Source organism: Seriola lalandi, unplaced genomic scaffold (genome assembly GCF_002814215.2).
Source record: "Seriola lalandi dorsalis isolate HSWRI2012SDOR001 ecotype SW California unplaced genomic scaffold, Sedor1 jcf7180002054864, whole genome shotgun sequence".
NCBI lineage: Eukaryota > Metazoa > Chordata > Actinopteri > Carangiformes > Carangidae > Seriola > Seriola lalandi.
The window spans coordinates 874,758-891,893 of NW_019525417.1; the positions used below are offsets into that span (position 1 = coordinate 874,758).

Sequence of the window (17,136 nt, forward strand, 5' to 3'; positions counted from 1 at the left end):
ACACTGACAATAATCTCTCGCTGTACTGCTGCCGGCATGTCTCACCATACAAAGCAACAAATACCTGAAACACAACGAGGAGGAGGAGGGGCACCGAGGGAAGACAGGACATTTAAACAGACAAAATGTACTTGTGGATGCTTGTTCATTAGGCTACGCAGTTGGTAGAAAAGAAACCAAATTTAAGAGCCAGTGCCACTGGGATTTTGGCAATTTTGGTACTTGCTGGCCATGAACAATGGCAAGAAAAACAAACTGAACCATTTGGAATTACCTGCATGATGATGGTCTGATCTCATTTAAGTCTCGTATATGTGTAGACAAACACGATGTTCTTTAGCTAATATCACACAAATATAATCTTTTTTCTTTATTAAACACAGCCATCAAACATTCACAGTGCTGGTGGAAAAAGTAAGTGAACCCCTGGATTTAAAAACTGGTTGAACCTCATTCAGCATCAATAACCTCAAACCAGCTCTTCCAGTAGCTGCTGATCAGACCTGCACAACGTTCAGGAGGAAGTTTGGACCATTCTTCCGACAGACCTTCTTCAGCTCAGACATATTCTCAGGCTGTCTGGTGTGAGTGGCTCTCTTCAGGTCATTCCACAGCATCTCTGTTGGATTAAGGTCTGGACTCTGACTGGGTCACTCCAACAGGTGGATTTTCTGTCTGAAGTCATTCTGGAGTAGATTTACTTTGATGTTAAGGATCATTGTCCTGCTGCATCACCCAGCTTCTACTGATGTTGAGCAGGTGAACAGCCACCCTGATATTATCCTGGAAGAGACCTTGATAAACTTGGAAATTAATTTTCTCCTCTATGATGTCGAGCTGTCCAGGCCCAGAGGCAGCAAAGCCCCAAATCATGATGCTCCCTCCTCCCTACTTCAGCTTTAGGATGTTTTCATGTTGGTATGCAGTGTCCCTTTTTACACAGTACATAGTGCTGCATGTTCTTTCTAAACAATTCAACCTCAGTTTAATCAGTCCACAAAACATTTTCCCACTAGCACTGTGGAGTGTCAAGCTGCTCTTTGGCAAACGCAGCAATGTTTTATTTATTTATTTTGTTGGAGAGAAGTGATTTCCTCCATAATGTAATGTAATAGACACCAGGCTTCATGTAACCATGTACCATGATCTGCGTATAGACTCATGAGCAGAGATGTTAACCAGCTGCAATGATTATTTGAAGCCTTTAGCTGTTGCTCTGAGACACTCTCTTACATTACTGAGCATCTGCGTTGTGCCTTTGGAGTCATCTCAGCTGGGCGCCCACTTCTAGGACGAGTAGCCACAGAACTAAATTATCGATTTAGACAGTTTGTCCGACTGTGGACTGATGAATATTTAAACTCTTTGAAACCACTTTATAACCCTTACAGTTTTATGCAGATCAACAACTTGTGAGATCTCTCTTTCGTGAGGTGTGTTTCACATCAGCGGACGCGTCTTGTGAACAGCAATCTCAAAATGTTTGAGTGTTTTTGTATCAGTCAGATTAGCTCTGACCCACACCTTCAATCTTGTTTCATTGAATGGACTCTGGGTTTGATAAATGCTGACTCCAATTAGCTTTTGTTAATGCCATTAGCTGAGGGGTTCACATACTTTTAATAGTGATGGGCTCTGGCCAGAAGCCATAATGATTCAAGTGTATTCTATTAGTGGGTTGCTCCACCGCAGGACTCCCTCATAAAATGTGCATGTCTGTTCTTTGCTTAGATCAAGTGGCTTATTTTATGTGAAAAGAGTCCAAAGAAATGATTATTTTTTCAACATGTCTTGCTCCCATTTTTTCTCCTGCACACAATGACAACAACAGAGCTTCCTCTGTGACGACGTTAATGAGGGCGCTGGGCTGAGAATAAAAACAAACTATCACTAAAGAGTGTTTATTTATGAATCAAAGACTATGAGCCCAGAATAAATTGAGGAGTTTATACAAAAGTAAATAATTCAGCAGATTTGTTTAATTTTCAGAGAAGCGGCTGTGGTGTGTATTTGATTGTTTTTTTTATTTTGCAGCACAAATTTATTTGTATTTAAACTACATTTTTTGCAACACCAAACCATCAAAATACCAATAAGCCACCTTTTACAGTCTATGAATTTCTAATAAATAATCCCGTCTCCTCTCCTTTCTCTCTTTCTCTCTCGTAGTCTCGTACCAGGTGAAGCAGGGGACATGTGAGGTGGTGGCCATCCATCGCTGCTGTAATAAGAATAAGATTGAGGAACGCTCTCAAACCGTCAAGTGTTCCTGTTTCCCGGGGCAGGTTGCTGGTACCACCAGAGCCAGACCTTCATGTGTGGAAGGTAAAAACTTGTGTGTCTCTGTGTGTGTGTGTGTGTGTGTGTGTGTGTGTGTGTGTGTGTGTGTGTGTGTGTGTTTGTGTGTGTGTGTGTGTGTGTGTGTGTATGTGTGTGTGAATGTGTATATTCATATATCCTAGTGTCGTATTTGCAGCCCAATAATCCAGACACTATATTCTTTTCATGTTCAGCTCCAAGCCTCATTTCCAAAAGCTCCAGATTTAAGCACACAATCAGTCATCGTTTCTTAAAAGGAAAGGTAGCAGCTTCTTCAATTTTAAGAAAAAAATAATGCTTTGTATTTCTGTGAAGGAAAGATGCTCCAGCAGACGGAAGTTTGAAGGAGAACTTTTCCCTACAATGATAATCATGCTGGTATAGCTGCTGATTGGCCACCAAATTTACCCTGAAGGAGCTCTAAAGATTCCACACTGTATGAAAACATAATGTATATTCTGTATGAACCCATTCAACTCTTCATGAAAGCTATATGACACCTACAGTCAGGAAGAAACATGTTGTGTTTTCATGACTGCATCACTAAATCAAAGAGAAATATTTGAGATGTCTGGTGCATTATTTTGTTCACTTTTCCCCACAACTCTGCAGCAGGGTCAATTCTGCTGCACCTGTTTGTATCTTTTGGAAACCTTAGGAGCATGACTAGAGTTCAGGATGAGGTTGTGTACACTTGGACAGTGCTTGGCTGCACAACTTGTTTTTAGACTGATTGAGGCACTCCAGATTGATTTTTGAGCGATTAGTAACATAAATAAATGAGTTCATTGCAGGAAAGATTAATAGGTTGTGCTTTATGTGAAATGGTTGTCAGGTTGGATTCTGTGTGAAAAGTGTATTTTTTAAAAAATCAGACAAACAGGGAGACACTGGTCTACTTGTAGCACGAACAGAGCTAAGCCTTTTAATGGAGGCTGAAAGCAGGGAAAGCTGATGGAAAAATAGCACCTGGCCCTTCTATCCCTCTAAACAAAGAAACAAACCCCGGGTGAGAAAATGTCTTCTCCCAGTCTCACTCGGGGTGAGACAGGCTCTCAATCAGTCACACTTCATTCTTAAAGTATTTCAGTGTTTCAAAATGCCACTCATACACTGGAACACTTTGGAAGGCGGTTAAATAATATGTTTTTGTGTATAATTGGGATCTAGTCAAGCTGTACATCTCTCGCTAGTCCAGCAGTCTGTGGTTCATCATGTCTCAAGGAGATCACGTAACATGAAAGGTTAAAGCTGCTAATGCAGGTAATGGAAGCCCAGCCAGCAGTGTCTCCTTGCCTTTCCTTATTCCCCCATGCTGTATGAAAGGAGAAGCAAATATACGACAGCTGTCGGCCGAGACAGCCTCGGCCTCAAGACTGGAAATTTAAACTGCGGTTTAAAAGACCTGATTTTATTTGGGACAGCATTCCGTTTCATATCTGGTCGGGCCACTAGAGTATATGACAGATGGTGATAGACGAAGTATCTTCTTCTGATAACTTTTATAGGTCGAGACATAACATTTGGGTGATAACCCAAGCATTCGCAAGACGAGAGTTTTGGGAAAAATCATCAAATCCATTCAATATGTTGTTCATGATGTTGAGTCAATAATTAAAAAATAAATGTAATATGTATTGGGTATAGAAAAAATAGAGCAGATGATTTAATTTCCATAGAATTCTGCTCACACATCCACAACAGGCATACGTAGACATGTGTGAATGTGTTTGTGCCTTTTAACGCGTGTTGTATAAGTGCGAGTGTTGTGGTGATAGACAGACGAAAGCTGCGGGTCGTTTTCATAGACCTTTGTTCCACCCGTTTGTCTGCGCTGAGAGCTCCTGCCCAGCAAGAAACAAGCAGTGTCAGTGACCCCTATCATCCACAGACGCTCCGCTGAGATCACAAACACACACACAGTGTTTCAGCCAACCCGATCCAATCATGCTGTATTAGCCCCCTACCAGAGCAAAATACATAGTTGTCTCATACATGAGTGGTGCCAGTGAATCTCCGAAGCACACAGGTTATTCAAACTGTTAGGGTCAGCTGGGGGGTGGAAACTGATTCCACACTCACACAGACCTGAACGACTGATACACTCACACAGAGTATTTTCTCAGACATGGGACTTGATCAGAATCGCTGTTTTTGGTTCATGTCCTATGAGAATAAAGTGGTTGCACATTATTATCCTAATGCAGTAAATGAATGAGATAAGAGGGAAAAAAAACTTACAAAAAAGACCCTCATCCACCTTTTGCTTGCTACTTAGACTGACATACAATATAGTAAGTATTAAGAAACTCTACAAAAACAACTACTACTACCACTTTTTTTTACCATTTTGTGTATTTTATTATTTATGTAAACCCTGTCTTTTGTGGACAATGGCTTTATTTCCTCATTGTGTGGTGTCTCACTGACCTCACTGCTGTATGTACAAGAATAATAACAGCAATCACAAGATTTTTCCAATTTTTTTCATCATCTAAAAAATAATTGTGGGAGCATATCGAACCCTAATACTGTATGTTGAAAGGTGCTACAATAATCCTTCGCTTCTCCACAGACTGGGCCTCCACATTTGATGAAGGTGCTAAAGTGTAGAGATGACCATGGAATAGTTCATGTTTAATATGTTATATGGGCTTTGAAATAACAAATATATATTACTCTTGTTTGCCAAATAGTTATTCATGGCTTGTGTTTAGGGTCAGTTGGACCCAAAGGCTTTAACTTCCTGTTTAACCTCTCATAAATATACTTTTTTAAAACACACAATAACAAAGATCATAATAAAGTTATTTGAGAAAAACATCCACCTTGGAAACATACCTAAAGTACGGCCATTTATAAACCAAAAAGATGCTGAAAGATTGATTCATGCCATAATTTCAAGCCGACTTGATCAGTGCAATGCACTTTTTACTGGGCTCTTAAAAAAATCCACTGAGACACTTCAGCTCATTCAAACCTCTGCGGCTCGGCTATTAACCAGAACCAAGAGGAGAGAGCACATTAGTCCAGTTTTAGCTGCCCTGCATTAGCTTCCTGTTACATTTGAAATTGATTTCAAGGTCCTCCTCCTTATATACAAAGACCGTAATGGGCAAGGACCAAGATAGATTGCTAACTCCCCGATGAACTATGTACCTCCAAGAACACTGAGATCATCCTGCTGCTTTATTGAAGGTTCCCAACAAGAACTGTGGGAAAATTGGTGATGCAGCCTTTGTCAGTTACGGCCCAAAGCTGTACAACACTCTACCTATAGATATCAGAGAGGCAGCGCACCAAGTATTTTTAAAAGAACGCGCAAAACTTATTTCTTCACTTCAGCCTGTAACTAGGTTTGAAAATTGCAATTTGCGCCACATTTATGCACTGCTCAACATTTCTTTTAAATGTCTGCCTATTAATGATTTATTATTTTATTAATTATTTTTTTCATCTCCTTTTACATTTATGTTTTTATGTTTTTAATTTTAGATCAATGCTTTTAACAATGTTTTATCTTCATTTTATGTCTTTATTATTATTATTATTATTATTATTATTATTATTATTATTATTATTATTATTATTATAATAATAAGAAGGAAAGTGCTGTGTATAAAGTCTCCTCAGAAATAGAGCCTATAAAAATCCATTTATTTAACCATGTTTTCATCCTGACTCTGGTCTGTAGTGGACTTTTGTCAGTCAGAATATAATACTACTACTACAATTACTATTAATAATAATAATAGTTTATTAAAGGTGCATCTAGCCTGTTGGACACCCATTACACAAATACAGTTATAAAGAACATGAAAATGTATGAAATATCTAGCTGATAAAATGTTTTTGTGCATTTAACAAGGGCCCAGGGTCTCCCGGACCTCAAACACAGCATTATGGTTGATATACTATTACTCATATTTGTTTTACCCTCACTGTAACTTCTTCTTGCATCTTCTTTTCATCCTCAAGTTATTTTTCAAAATGAAACAAATCTCACATGTTCATATGTCAGTGTGAGTCACTTCTTACTTCACCCATTGTGTTGCTATTCCTGCCTGTGGCCAGTAGACGGTGCTTTTCCCATTCAAATGACTCCGTCAAAAACATACCTACTAGTTCATTTCAACACTATTTTCACCCAATAAAGAAGTAGATTTGTTATTTAACCTCTTTGATGAGTTCCTAGATGGGAACAATTGCTTGATAATGATAAAATCAGGCAACCAGAGCAAAGATGATTGGCTTTGTAATGAAAGCTGGGATAAATAAGGAATCATTTGAAACTTTGCTAACCTCTCAGAATAGGCAGTGCCCTGATGCCTTGCTTTTGTTTGTTCACTTCAAAGACTTAGTGGGCCTAGAGTTTGCTAAGAGGAAGGAATGATGAGAAACTAATTGACTGACAGTTATTACTGCATAACTGAATTCACTTCTTTTTGATCGTCTTAATCACTTCTCTTTTTCCCCCTGGAAACACACAGCCACACACACACACACACACACACACACACACACACACACACACGCACACAGCTCAGATCCTCCATCACACCAACACCAGTCACAAGGTTTTCTAATTTCCTATTCAGATCTCACCTCTGAGTAGCACCAGCTCTCACTTCCAAATCCAGTGCTCAGCAACACTTATCTCATGAGTCATGCTTGACCTCTGAGTTCACAGTTACAAAAGATTTCACGTCATCCAACACTGTTTTACTCACACAAATACACATCGGTGCACACACATCCACTCACGCTCCTCTTCTCACCTTTTTAGGCTTGAGCACTGACGGAACGAGAGAAACCCCTCTCAGTAGCCAGTCTTTGTAGAGAAGCCATAGTGTAAATGGGGTTTCATTATTGATGCCGACTGAAAGAGGAGTACATGGTAGCAGGGCCCATTACTAGCTGCCTCATGGAGCCCATTACTGTGAGACAAACTTTTTCAAGTGAACCCGATTCATTACAATATATATTTTTTTCCCATTAATCATTAAATCACTTCTTTTTGTTTATATTTTCTATTAGGGTTAGTGGTGGTTGTGTTGTGTGTGAACTAAAGTGATAAATACTAAGTAAGTACCAAAGTATATCTAAATCTGTGTGTCTATTTGTGTGAGTTTTCAGAGGTAGAATTGACAATAGCCAATAAATACATGATCTGTTTTTCTGTCACTCTACAGGAGGAATGCGTTGGGTTCACTTGTGTGTCTGTGTCTCATAGATTTCACATTCAGGGACAAATTTTGAGGAACGTAGTGGCTGCCTAAGTGAAGAAAAAAAAAGTTGTCTCCACTGTTTGGTTTCACTGCAGTGGCATTCAGGATAAATAAAGTGCTTTTGTCTCAATTGGGGTTCTGCCAAGTTTAGTTAAGCTCATAGCTTTAGTTAGGAAAGTGTTGGCTATGGTTTGGGTTTGTTTGCACCTCCAGGGAGTGAATGGAAATCTGTACCATGTTCTAAAAAAAAAAAAAAGCTCCTCTTGTACAATGTGTGGGGATTTGCTTCCTGCTAAAAATATTCTGTATCGAGCAAAAGTCTTGTTTTCAATACAACTGTGTAAGTATTAGCATCACATTGTACAAGACTGCCAAATGTAAAGGTACTCATTATGAGGAATGACCCCTTTCAGAGTGTCGAATTATTAACACATTTCTGTGTATGGAGCATTTTAATTCTGCAGCTGATACATGCGCAGCTAAATGGAACCACTTTATATACTGCTGTGTCATTTAACCTTTAACTATGTGTCACATTAAATGAACCTCTGCGCTTTTATCTGACAGTAACTAGTACCTACAACCTTGAGATAAATGTTGTACAGAGTAATAGTAGAAAGTTGTGCATAAAAAAAAATACTCAAATTGCAATTGTTCATGTTAACTTTCCACTTGTGTATTGTGTGTGTGTGTGTGTGTGTGTGTGTGTGTGTGTGTGTTTTTCTGTCTGGATGCTCTGTGTTACAGTGAAAAGGGGCCTTATATGTTTCCTCAGACACTGCCATTGAGGTGTGTTTGGTGGTGGAGAAAGACAGAGAGCACCGTGACCTGATAAAAATGGTTGAGTGGATTCAGTTTGGTGTGAGATATGGTGACACACAAACTCTGTTTCATTACTGGGCTAAGAAATCAAGTTTAGTGTTTCAGCACACATCAGCCTGCTGTTGTTTACTCCAATATCTGCTTCATAATGTCATGCTTTGTGTAATTTTGTCAGTCTGTTCCTGTGAGTGTGAGCGTGTGTGTGTGTGTGTGTGTTTGTGTGTGAGTGTGTGTAACTCTTCACCATGTATAATCTTTTTCTGGCAGTTTTTCCACTACACTTTCCACTTGTTTTTTCTCGTCATGCATACCTGTGTGAGCCGGTGCAACAGAGATACAGTGTGTTAGTAAATCATTGCAGAAAGAGATGGATGTTTTTCTCCATCTGCCTGTGCACTCCAGGATCACTGAGTGGAACAGTTACAATGCCTGAGGGTATTCATACCTCTGGGTCCACCCCCAACTTCTTGTGTGTGTGTTCGTTTTTTTGTGTTCGTGTGAAGCTACATCATTTTCCCTTTAAATAGTAATGATCTGGGAGCAAGGGCACAGGCTTGCTTGTGATTGTGCTTTTACGCATGACACTTACTGCACAGTGGGGACGTCTGCATACGTGTCCACACACAAAACACACAAAGGCATCTACGCGTGCACACATACAAATGCACAGACACACTGGCACACACACACACACACACACACACACACGCGCATGCAAAGTAAAAGTAAACTCCCCTTCGCGGTTTGTGTTGTTCCACCGAGTGAGTTCAGGCAGTGCCTTTGTAAAGTATTAATGGGCAAACACTCTCTCATGCCTGAGTGCACATATTGTATTAGTATGCCCTGCCTTACATCAAACAGGCTACATTTGAATGATACAATGGGATACGTAGACATTGAATTAGGTTTTATAAATATATATATATATATATATATATATATATATATATATATATATATATATATATATATACATATATATATATATCAAAGGCTGATCTATTATTCTTTATCATGTGACTTGACAGACTTCAGATGAAAGGGTTAGAGGTGAAGAAAATCACTTTGAACTGAGTAACTTTTCAATTTAATCACATGAAAAACATTTTCCACATCACTGAGTTAGTTGGCTGATGAGATTTCACATCTCCCACCTTAGTGTGTTTGAAAGATAAATAATGTACATTCACAGATGAAATATATCTATTAATGTAGTGTGAGATACACCAGATTTATTTAAGCCTGTTTTTGTTTCCCAGGGGAACACTATGGGTGCAAACTTGTTTGTTGTGTGTACTTTTGAGATATTTTCTTTTAGCCAAAGAAGTGCTATATATCAGCTTCAATCTTTTTGCATTAGGGGTCTTGTTTGTCAAGAGGCACTTGTTAAATACCTGCAGAGTTGGAGGTGGCATGCCTTCTCAAAGTGTTAATTGGCAAATAACAGGGCACTGCATGCATAAAATTATTAATAATTCACATACCTGCTCATATCTGGTCACATGAGTCTGAACTATTGCTGTATAGTTGTGTTCATGTAAAGTCACATAGTAAATGTGGATGAGGGGACCTGCAGTTTCAACTTTGTCCACTTGATGTCACAAACATTACAATGACAATGCGGGCGGCAGTGAAGGAAGAGATCAACAGCAGCTGTGTTGAATGCTCATGCAGCTTACATGCTTGCTCACACATACAAATAAAAACGAAAAGCCACAGCCATGGCGTACCAGTGAGTGACATTAATCAGGCATGTGTTGGAATGACGTGATGTGATCAGTAGGAGGAGAGACAGAGCTGTCGGCAGCCTCATAGCGTAAAACCTCCACAGACCTTATTTAGAGAACCCCAGAGACGAGGCGACAACCTGGGGAATAACATAGCCCCAGTCCCTTGTGTTGCCTAATCACCTGCACCTTAAGCAAAGCACTGTCTAGACGTTTGCCCTCAGCTGATCCTGTGCTGAAAGTTTGAGTGCGAACTTAAAAGGGAGCCATTCTGAGTGCAGATTCCATTGTAATGAGCTGATAGTAACTGTGATGAAATGTGTGCCTGAGCTGTAAACCTTTTTTAATTAGCATATGCACCTTTTGTGAATATAAATGTAGACTCTTAATGAGACTGATGCAATTAGAGTATGTAGGCTGAGAGGTACTGCGTTACACACATTTTACCTGGAGATTATGTGTCCTGTTTCTATTTTTGATCATGGCAATGATTCATTTTTACTATTACTTGTTGAATATGCAGTGAAAATTCCACAGGATAGTGCGGGGAAAGTGTAAAGTTGTCAACATCAAATTAGCTTGTTTGTTCATTTTAAAAGCAACTGAACTAATTAAATTATTCTCTGATCAAGAAAAGTTGTGACTGACTGCATGCAGAGTTAACTGTGTGACTCATGAACAACTCGTGTATACGAGTCATGACAAGTTGTTGCTGAGTTGAAGACTCTGATGTCTGCATAGTAAATATGAAGCTATAGCCAGCTGGTTAGCTTAGCTTAGGATGAGACCTGGAAACAGGGAAAAGCTAGCATGACAATGTTTATGCTCATTAGGACAGCTTTAGTGGTGTTAGTAGGTGGATCTTGTTATCCTTTGGACAAAGCCAAGCTAGCTGTTTCCCCCATTATTCTTGTCTAATTCTTGGCATGTTTTTTTTTAATAAAATATCAAACTCTTCCTTTATAATAGAATTCAAGATGTCCATCCATTGTGGAAATCAGATGCCACATTTTCAGAGTTAGTCTTGCAGGAAGAGACTTTTATAGGCCGTCTGTACAGTAGCTGACCTTGAAGGCCTCATAGTTTCAGGGTGAACCCAGCCAGCACCCACAGCACCGAGCTCTGCACATGTACACCAGGGCATGGAAAAATATGGTCCCAGAGGTGATGATCGCAGTATTAACTACTGCACACACAGTTAAGTACCTCTGTAAGCACCTCTGTAATCTTTTTATCATTGACCTGTCGAGACCTGTCTCTGAGTGCTGTTCAACATCTGAACTATCCATGACATCACAGACCACGAAATGGCCCGTGTTCATTTTCCAACTTGACAGGCAGTCGCTTATGTGTCACGCCCGCCCCGCCCTCCTAGTATAGCATGAGATAAGCTGCAGGGAACGCTAACTCCATAATAGCACTCACAGGCCATGCCCATTAGCTCTGAATAACACTCTCGCAGTGCAAAGCACCGTCGTCGACACCATAATGGCCACATTAACGAGCATTACACAGCCATTGGTTTTTAGAACAGCTTACTGCCACTGAGCTCATGCATCATAACAGTGTGTTCAACACTACGCCTTGTGATAGCTGTGAGAGTTTTTTTGTGGTGACTTGGCAATTTGACGTTGGCCTCCTTCTTCTTGCTATATGTTTTCCTGTCTCTGTCGTCGCATTTGCGCTTCCTATTTTCCACTCTGCTTCAGTTCGTTACTCTCCTTCTCTCTGTTCTCTTTGTTAAATCTGCTCCTTTCTTTGTCGGACTCAGTGATAGTGATCCTCAAAGGGCCTCCTTCCTTCCCACCCTTCCCTCTCCGCTTCTCTTAGTTCTCCTCGCTGCTCATTTCCTCACTACAAAGATGTTTTCTCGGTGAACACCTATTATTTAGCCTCGTCTTCCTCCCTCTATTTCTCTCAGTCAACGTGTTTTCTCCTTGCATTATGCTTGAGAGGATTTGATTTGTCCATGTTCTTTTGCATTATGCAGTTGAAAGCCCATTTTCCTGCCAATACAACCTCATCTCCTTCCTTTGTTGGAAACAATAGTCACCAGAGATCAAAATTCCTTTCTTAACACTGTCAATTCTGCAACTAAATGAAGTTTGAGAAATGGAGGCCCTCTTTTATCCATTTCTATCTCTACACTTGAGACAGCAGAATGGATGGATGATGAGTTTGGAGTCTATACAGTGGGTCAGATGATCTGGGAGATTTGATTGTCAGCTGCTAAGACATTAGAAAACTTTAGGTTTAATACCAGATTAACTGTGGATCAGGCTGAGCTCTGGAGCTGGATCTTATCCATTTTCTTGCTGAATATGCAGCAAACCATCACTTAATTCTTTCTTAATTTAGATACAATTAGGGAATTTGTTCAATTGATTTTTAAGAAATCAAACACTAAAAGGGCCTTTTTATATTTTGTTTTTCACAACATTGCACAGAACGAGAGAGACAGGAGTTTCAAAACAGGGCTGCAAAAATCATACAAAAGATCCTAAACATTTGTGTTTCTTTTCTCAAATACATGAAAACAAACTGTTTTAACTGATAGCTCTTCTTCATCATAATCCTGTTCTTACTCTTTGAATTATTTAATAGCAATAATCATCATTGGTTCTAGCTTATGTTTTGCTGATTATTGGGAAAATTGAGAAATCAAATCATTTGTAATTTCATTTAAACTATAGGGAGCATCTGAACAAATGCAAAAATACACATACATTCACGCATTACAGGCTTGCAACATTTGATTGGTTATATCCAGCATAGTTTAAGGACTTTTATTAGTCCTTAAATGATGTCTAAGCTTGACAGTGAAGTTTTGTGTCATATTTCCCCTGTTCTTTCTACTTTTCTATTTTTTTTCCCTTGCGGTTGCCAGACTTACCCATTCCACACAGGGTTTACGATCACATTTAGAGGGATTACATTAATCTGATTAAAATGAAAAAAAGGTAACTGCTATGCATTTGAGCTCATGTGAAAATCACAGCAATCATATTACAGATGAAAAAACACATGACTGCTCTCAGATACTGTAGAACTGAACAGAACTGCAGTGTTTATTGTAAGGGCTGTCCATGGTGCTGATCCTACTGCAGTCCCTGCTGCAGTAGGATCAGCACCATGGACAGTGCTTGTTACCTTATCGCTATAAAAATGATATTAGCATTATTTTATTTTGACATAATTGTTTATGACAGTTGTATACATTAAATTATAACACCTAGTGAGTTACCGTGTTTCTTTTTACTGAGTAAAAGTGTGTGTGTTATACCCCTGTTCAAGGTTTTTGTCTTTAATTCAGTGCTCCTCATCATATCATCATTTCAGTAACCTAAGTCTTTCTGTTCCCCCGAATCTCCATTTGCTACTTCAGCCTCCATTGTAGCCCAGAAGTGGTGGTGCCACATGCAGCCGTGTATGGATGGGGAGGAGTGTAAGGTGCTGCCTGACCTCACTGGCTGGTCCTGCAGCACTGGCAACAAAGTCAAAACCACCAAGGTGAGAGGAATGCCTGTCTTTGTTTGTCTGTTCTTATACATGTGTAAGTACCCACCTCTTTGCATCGCTGTCTCAAAATTGGTCTGTCAGTGTAATTAGTGACACTAATGTACATTTTATGGATGTCACTTCACACATGCATGTGGTGCCTCTGCTGTTTTCTCTGCTTGCAGTGTCACCTACATGTATATCCAGCCAGGCTCGTTTATTACAGAGGTTTTGATATCTTCTGATTTGTAGGTAACAACAAAGCATGTACCCTTATCAGCGTTCACATAAAAAAAATCCCCAGAGAAAGACACGATGTCCAGAAAAAGTAAATAAATGTATTGCTGAGCATCTTCCAGCTAGAATAACATTTGATGTAGCTAGAATTGACCTTGATCTTCAATTGAAGTATTTTTCTGGGAAACAAACTTTCAACTAGATGACTCTTATTACTATTTTTAATGCTGCATATGACTGTATAAGAAAAGAAAGAACTCAGAAGTGCTTACAAAGCAAATTAGAGATATTATTGTAAACAATGCTTGTTTGGATCTTCAAGATGCCCACAAATGAATCTAGTCTAATTTAAGCACTAATTACAAATATCAATAAATATTACAAAGAAAATACAAAGCTAATGAACAAGTCTGTCCCCCAGTGAGCCATACTTGTTAATCTGCTGTAACTGTACCTCCTCAGGCAGGAGTGAAAAAAAAACACAAGTGATAGAGAAAACACAACACCCCTGTACACTCTGTACTCCACACAACCACTGTGTGATACCATGTCAATTGACGCTATTCAGATGAGATGAATTGATTTAAATGAGGGTCCTTCATGGCCCTTTGTAAACTGTTGAAGTGTGAAAGTTAATTTGCGGGACTGACGACTGGGGTGTGTGTATGTCTGTGCCAGGGTGCGTGTGGTGGGATGGAGCAGGTGCAGTTTATTTACAGGTGAAATATAAAAAGGGAAACAGTTGTGTGGGAAGCGGTGCAGGCGCCATAAGAGTAATTGCTCGAGAGATGGCATAACAGCACAACATCTGTCGCATTCATTAGAATGCATTATGGCTGGGGCCTTCCACAGAGGCTTTACAATTAAGAGTCATAATTAAATTGGTGAGTGGGATAGACTGAGAAACAGCGGCACCGTTGGGCTCAGTCACAGGCAGTGGAATTAATGACCCTGGGCCTAACACCAACTCTGGGACTGATAGGTGCAATTATCCTCATTCTGTTGCATGTTGCCGTTTCTCTTCTTCTCCCTCTCTTCTCCCTTTCTCTCTATTTTGCCCCCCCCCCTTCATGTCTGACTAGCCGATCAGCTGAGAGAGGGACAGGGAACCAATGGCTGACTGCATCAGTGGACATTAATTGTGCATTTGCAAGGTGCTTTGGGACCAGAGAGCAGTTACTTGGAGACTTGGTGGCAGATGTCACTGAAGATAGTTGCAATGAGACATCGATTCCCTGGCAACTGCTCACATGGCCCTGTTCTCTCGCTTTCTCTGCGTCTCTCTTCTTTGTCCTGCATCTCTCTTTCTACCCATGACCTCCTTTCACCGCCTCAGCGTCTCATTCACCACAATGATTTGTATCTGTCCGGCTCTCTTTCACTCCCACACAGCGTAGGTGTGTTGTAGAAAGATGCATAGATTGCATGACTGACTTTTTTAACAAGGAACAGCAAAGACACTACACCATAGGATACATGTTTTCATATGTCCCATTTCATACATTTTGCAAACTTTTCAGGTGTGGAACTGGAGAATAGGGTTTTTTAAATATATGAGCTTATCTGTTTATTTTAACTGCACATTGGATGAGGTTTGCTGATGAAAAACAAGCTCTTTACAGCTCCAATTATACGCCTTCAACTTACTGCCCATGTGTAAACAAACCGTTTCGGCTCCGAGACATGTGAAATCCAGCTTTAGCAGTTGAGACACTGCTGTTCCCGGCAATCAGTCAGGCAGCTAGACTGAAAAACAAAACATTTTCAATCCAATGAAAAAGACATCGAGCCAGAAATAGCAAGGAAATGGTTTGATTTGGAGTATCCTCCTCTGACCCCTGATGGGCTTTTTCAAATGGAAACTTTCATTCATCGAGTGTTGGAGTGGGACAGAGTCACTCCATGGTATTACATGTCTCTGTGACACTAATTTTATTCTTTTATCTGTGCTATTGTTTCTTTTTTAGGTCACACGATAGCAAGAGAGCCACTGAGCCACGAGGAAGAGGATGGATGACTCACACATATTTACTGTACGATGGGGAAAAATATCAAGGAAAGGACGCTGTAAGGCTTTCCATCACTAAACAATGGGATAAAACGTACTCATCACAAACTATGTACACTTGGCTACATGGACCCACAAACACAGCATATACTGTATGCTGGTCAAGGACAATGGACTACAGTAATAGACACCCAGGGTACATCTGGAAACAAATGGACTGTTATTTTCCAATGATGGACAATGTGTGGATTGATCAACAAAGGTCAATTTTAGACACAGATTAAGCATTTCAAAGTATATATTTCAACAAAGCATTTGTGGATGAGTGTGAGATGTGAACTAAAGCTGTGCTTAGAGTGCTGCTGGATACAGTCCAGAAGTGTTGTCAATATGTAGAGCTTATACTGGAGACAGCAGAGATGATTTGGCGGAAATTAAAGCGATAGCAGCTCATAACTAGCAAATAGCAAATTAGCATCAAATTGCTCTTGTGGGTCAAGTTACTACCATGAAGACTGTTTTGCGGGAGTCATTTTGCAGTTCTAATTAGGAATTGCAGTGTAGGATCATAACAACATATTAAAAATTCATGTAAGATATTTGCACTAGTTGAAACCGTTTGGGAATGTTTTGTTTTTCTAGATATCTCCCATCTTTTGCTGTGGATGTCACATGAAATCGAAGGTGAGCATTTTGTAAAATGTCTGACACTTGAAGTAGATAAATATATATATCACGCCCCATTATTCCTGAGTAGTTATTGGTTAAAAATGGCTCTGACTATTGAGCCTCACTTACATGCAGCTTGGTACAATATGAACTAGCAAGGTGTGAATCATCAGTCTCATTTTTGCCAAGAAACATTTCCAAGCTCAGCCTTCAAAGTTATATATCTTTGATCTATTATATTCAGTCTGTGACATCTCTTATGTTAACTGTTAAAAGGAGGCCCATAAAATGTTCAAACAAGGAGGATGAGTTGTCTTTATGTTGTTATTTCACTCTGGTGGAAATGTTTTCTTCTTTCTCTCTCTAAATGTTCAGGTTTTGAATCTTTAGAGGGACTGCAAATATAAAATAACTGTAATAATAATGGCCTTTTTAACTACCTTTATTAGGAGAAACAGCGTGTTTTTGCACGCACATTGCCCATTGATTGCCTCCAGAAACCCCCTCCACATCAATGCTTTCGGTGAGATATACTGAAATAATTGCTACAGATAATGGCAGTCCAGCCCTTTGAAACAGGTTTTTTTCCCTACAGGGCCCGATCATTACTGCACTGAGTACAATAACG

At 39.7% G+C, this 17,136-nt stretch overlaps 1 protein-coding gene across 1 annotated transcript in view; it reads left to right on the top strand.

Moving 5' to 3' along the window:
* tafa4b (TAFA chemokine like family member 4b) overlaps positions 1–16,802 on the top strand; it is a 38,520-nt gene extending 21,718 nt beyond the window's left edge. Inside the window, exons 4-6 of the mRNA XM_023427869.2 lie at positions 2,170–2,325; positions 13,482–13,606; positions 15,799–16,802. Of these exons, the coding sequence (XP_023283637.1) occupies positions 2,170–2,325; positions 13,482–13,606; positions 15,799–15,810 (293 nt within the window). The 3' untranslated portion in view covers positions 15,811–16,802. The remainder of the gene's footprint in view (positions 1–2,169; positions 2,326–13,481; positions 13,607–15,798) is intronic.
* Positions 16,803–17,136: the final 334 nt, after the last annotated feature.